Source organism: Polistes canadensis, unplaced genomic scaffold, assembly GCF_001313835.1.
Source record: "Polistes canadensis isolate GaletaPanama2010 unplaced genomic scaffold, ASM131383v1 scaffold_24, whole genome shotgun sequence".
Lineage (NCBI taxonomy): Eukaryota > Metazoa > Arthropoda > Insecta > Hymenoptera > Vespidae > Polistes > Polistes canadensis.
In genome coordinates, this window is record NW_014569571.1 from 757,369 (window position 1) to 762,224 (window position 4,856).

Sequence of the window (4,856 nt, forward strand, 5' to 3'; positions counted from 1 at the left end):
AAGAGTGCAGAAGGAGAAGGTGGAGGGGGAGGGGGGAGGGGGATATCGTACGCTAGATTCTTCTCGAGAGCTCTCGTCGACATGGTGTGTTTATCGGAAATATAAATCAACGGGTATTTAAAATCCGACGATTTCACTCCGATCAAGTAAGTAAGTAAGCAAGCAAGCAAGCAAGAAAGCAAGTAACTTCGATGACGACGACGAGAATCCATCTTCTTATTCTTATTCTTTTTCTTTTTCTTCTTCTTCTTCCTCTTCCTCTTTCATTTCTAATACCAATTATTAATAATATCCTTAGAGACCTCAAAATTATTTCTCGATACGTTTTTCGTTTACGTATTTTATATTAAAAGATGAAATTGCATGATTTAATGTTTTGTTAACTTTTCTTTATCAGTTAATAATGGTTTTGTTTTTATAACACGAACGTGTGTTGATTTAATTTGATTAAATTTGAATGATCGTTTGTGTTTCCTCTTGGAAAACTATGGAATAAGGCAATCGTTCAGTTCGGTGCCCGATCCAGCTCTCAATAAGAGATCTTCTTTTTTATTACGAGACTACCGAGAGAAAGTAGTAGTTAAGCAATTTATTTTAGAAACGTCCAACTACGTCGTCGTGTTAACCATCGTCCTAACAGAATAAGAGATAATATATACATATATATATATACATATATATATATACACGTTGCAAATAATATTTTACCAAGGAGGTATTTTCGCGTTAACGCGATTTGATTACAAGTTCATAAATATTTTGTCATACTTTCAAGATAAAAACGTCGGCGAAGGCTCTGCTTGAAAATCATAAAACTAAGCGCGTTTTCGTTCGTTCGTTCGTTCGTTCTTTCATTTGTTTCGACCTAAACGATTAACCGCAGACTTAAAAATTGTGTGCAAATAATTTTGAATCGGAAAGAAGAAAAGAGGAAAAGATGAAAATAAATTCAAACGTTTTTCGAGTTGCGCATTAATTATTTTGTTTGTTGCATTCCGTGATAGAGAGAAAGATATTGATAAAAGAATTTACCATAAGCGAAATACGCTAAGTGGGGTATTTTTGGTCCGTCTATCGAGTAACCTCCCTTCCTCCCTTGCGACCCCTCGTCTTTCATACATGGTTATGCATATGTTCCTCCCCAACCACCTAAAAACAATACGGACATCATTAAATTTCACACGAGACGTTTAACCGGCAAATTTGTTAACTACAACAATTGTCGAACGACGCGCGCAATCGCGTTTTCTCTATTTTCAACATTTTCTTTTTCTCTTCGATATTTGAATATGAATTTTATTGTTAAACAAAAAAGACAAAAAAAAAATAGAAATTTAATCGCATTTTGCATAACCATGTTTGAAGGAAAAATCTAATAGAAGGATAAAGAGAAAAAAAAAGAAAAAAAAAAGAAAGAAGAATAAAATCAAGGGTAAGAGGGGAGGGAAAGAAGACAGACGCAGCAAACAGATTTAAGTTCGTCGTCATCGTCGTCGTTTAAATTAATGTTCCTGCATACATTCCGATAGAAATCGATTAAAAAAAAAATTTGCGCTAACACTTTTAATCTTCGTGCGCTGAAAGAAAGATAAAAAAAGGAAAGAAGAAGAAGAAGAAAGAAAAAAAAAAGAAAATAAATCATGTAGGATATCAATTCGTAGTCGGACGAAAGTCAGAATGCGAGTTAACAGAAATCCCGTAAACGAGGATCGCATATCGACGACTTTCTTGTAATACCTCTGCAATATTGCAATCACCGTTACTCCATCCAAAGACTCCCACGTATACCCTACGTGATCGCTTTTACGTGCATCGTTACGCCAAGCCATTTAACGTCGGCGAACCTGGGGCTTTGAATGTTTTTTTTTTGTTTTTTTTTTCCAGGCGTAATTCGCCGAAAAAAAAAAAAACACGATACCGTCCGCCACAGATTTATGTTTTGTTAATTTTTAATTTTTATTTGTTTTTTTTTCTTTGTTTTTTTCTTCTGTATCTTTATCAAAGCAAAAACTTTCCTTCTTACTATGTACAATCTTGTCCCTTCCGGTTTGTAACAGCAAGCGTAGTAGTGAGTACACAACGCGTACTTACTTTAAGTAGTTGTCCATTTGCCGGCATTAAAGTCTTCGAGCGACGCTCGGCTAAATAGAAACCCCGTTTTCTCGCTTCATTTTTCTACTATCATATTTTATCGTTTTTTAATATATCGAATTTCATATTACTAATATTCATATTGTTTAGAGAGAGAGAGAGAGAGAGAGATTTTGTTTATTTATTTAATTATTATTATTATTTTTATTAATGTATACACATATATATATATACGAATTAATTTATTTTTGGAATTAAAAATCGGCGTTTACGGCCACAAGAGGATTCTTTTTTAAAGAAAAAGAAAAATTTCTTTTAACCGACCCTATCATCGTCTCGATGTTACTGATTAAAAAAAAAATAAAAGGGAACGTTTCGATAAGAGAGATAAGCGAATAGACGGAGAGAGACACGCGAATAATTTTCTATTATAATCCGAAACGTACCTTGTTGAAAGTAGTTGGCTTTTCGCAGAAAGACGCAGACCAAGGCCATAAGTTGCAACTGAGAAAGTCTCTGGCGTGTCGAGGGCGGTAGCGGGAGTAGATCACGTAGATTCGCGATTTCGGCATTTATCAGGTCCCTTCGTAGTTTGCTGGCGCCTTTCGTCGATTTGCTCGCATCTATCCTTCAAGCACACATCGATGCGTTACCACTAAACATACGTTCGATCACCTACCGACTGACCATTCCCATTTTTACCCTCCCCCCTAAACCGATAACCTTCTCCCCTACTTTTAATCTCATCCTTTTTATCATCCCGTATTTCGATTTACGATTTGTTCAAATTCATACTTGCGCAACTCATACCTAATTACGCACGTTTCGATTATCTGATCCTATTTTATTGTCACCTTGTATCATTTCCGAATAGATAGACAAACCTAAAAAGAAAGATTCAACACTATCGCGCGTAAAGATCATTCATAAAAAAAAAAACCTCCCTTCAACTATTATGAACAAAAATCAATGAAGTTCTTAAACGATAACGCAAAGATCTCTATAAACCACATAAAGATTCATAGATCATTGATTCTTCTTATCGATAGATAAGAAGATATATTTTTTTCTAGGATGAGAAAATAAGATATTCTAGATATATAATACGATTATTAATATCGGACTTACCGATTGAACATATTTTGGTGGCCAGGAGGACATTAGCTGTTGATCAGCGGTAGACGTCGAGCGGGACATCCGGGTCGGCAGGTTCTCGCGAAACTGCAGCTACGATCTAACATCCGGGTCATAACGCGCTACTACACTGAACACGTGGATACTGGCGGAGGCTGCATCTCCTACCTCCTCCTCACCATTACCACCTCCACCAACACCTCCACCACCACCAACAGTATTACTACTACCACCACTGGGTAGACCACCTCCACCTCCTCTTCCTCTTTCACTCTTCTTCCACCCGCATAAGCCATTGCGCTCTGCTGTCATCTCTCTTTCTTTCTCTTTCTATCCTTCTTTGTCTCTAGGTTCAAAGCTGTTTCCTTTCATTCTCTTTCTCTCTCTAACTCTTTTCTTCGCAACTCCCTCCCCCTCCCTTTGTTGGGTCACGATCGAGCAGTCATGTTCTTTTACCACCGCCATCGCGATGTGCTAGTACCACCACCACCACCACCACCACCACCACTACGACTACGACTACGACTACCACCACCATCATCATCATCATCATCATCATCATCATCATCATCAGCATCTACGGCAGCAACACACCACCAGGCATCATCATCACCACCACCACCACTACTACTACTACTACTACCACTAGCATCATCGCCGTTACCACCTCGGCTACCAGTAATACCTCTTCTTCTCTGCGTGCGGTTTTGCGCCCGGTACCTCCCAACTGCCAGGACATTTTTGGCGGTCTCCTGCGAAAGTCTTTCAGTAGCCGTCACTATTACGTAACCGCGATGTAATCACCTTGGCAGAATACATTCTTCTCTTCGTATTATTCTTCTTATTCTTATTCTTATTCTTCTTGTTTTTATTTTTGCATTTTTCCATTTGTGTTTTTTCAATACTAGGGGGTCCTGTTTAGGAGTCCCATGTTTAGGAGAACGTTTATAATATTTAGACTGGTACATTGAGTTTAATAAAATGTAAATATGAATCATTTTGTTGAATTATAAATTGATCGTCACGCGTTGAAAATGTTCTTATCAAATTTTCGAGTTCTGTTTGGATTATTACGAAATTTATTTCACAGATTACAGGACGTGCATTTAAGGTTGCATCGTAAAGGGGAAACAATGTTTATTTCGACTATGTCATGCTGATAAAATACGATTCATTGCATGTTTATTTGATTATTTATTATCATACGAAATCAATGTAATCGAAAGTTCATTGTTAGTATTAATTATTATGGGGCATCAGTGAGATTTTATTTATACAAATATTACATTATAAATACATTTTGCGTAACTCGTTATCATACATTATGTTCAAATCGAATACGATCGTGTATATTTTATAGAATTGCATACTATCGCAACTTACGAGTATAATTATTTCTATAGATTCTAAAAATATCTCCTAGAAATACACGGGTGTATGTATTTGCGTGTATTGCCATGCATGTATTGGGTTTGCTAGCGATCGAACAATTTCTTTCTAAATAAAACTAAAGATTTATGTTAAATAATAATATTAATAATAATTATAATAATAATAATAATAATAATATACGCATTTAACATAAGGCAAGGAAATTATTCGTATTTTTTAATATGATTGAAATTTTATAT

General features: G+C 36.1%; 1 protein-coding gene across 1 annotated transcript in view; it reads right to left on the bottom strand.

Moving 5' to 3' along the window:
* The window catches only part of LOC106783699, a 10,165-nt gene extending 5,821 nt beyond the window's left edge, over window positions 1-4,344 (bottom strand). The window contains exons 1-2 of the mRNA XM_014742481.1: window positions 2,538-4,344; window positions 1,033-1,149 (exon numbers count right to left, since the gene is read on the bottom strand). Of these exons, the coding sequence (XP_014597967.1) occupies window positions 1,033-1,117 (85 nt within the window). The 5' untranslated portion in view covers window positions 1,118-1,149; window positions 2,538-4,344. The remainder of the gene's footprint in view (window positions 1-1,032; window positions 1,150-2,537) is intronic.
* Between the last annotated feature and the right edge of the window lie 512 nt (window positions 4,345-4,856).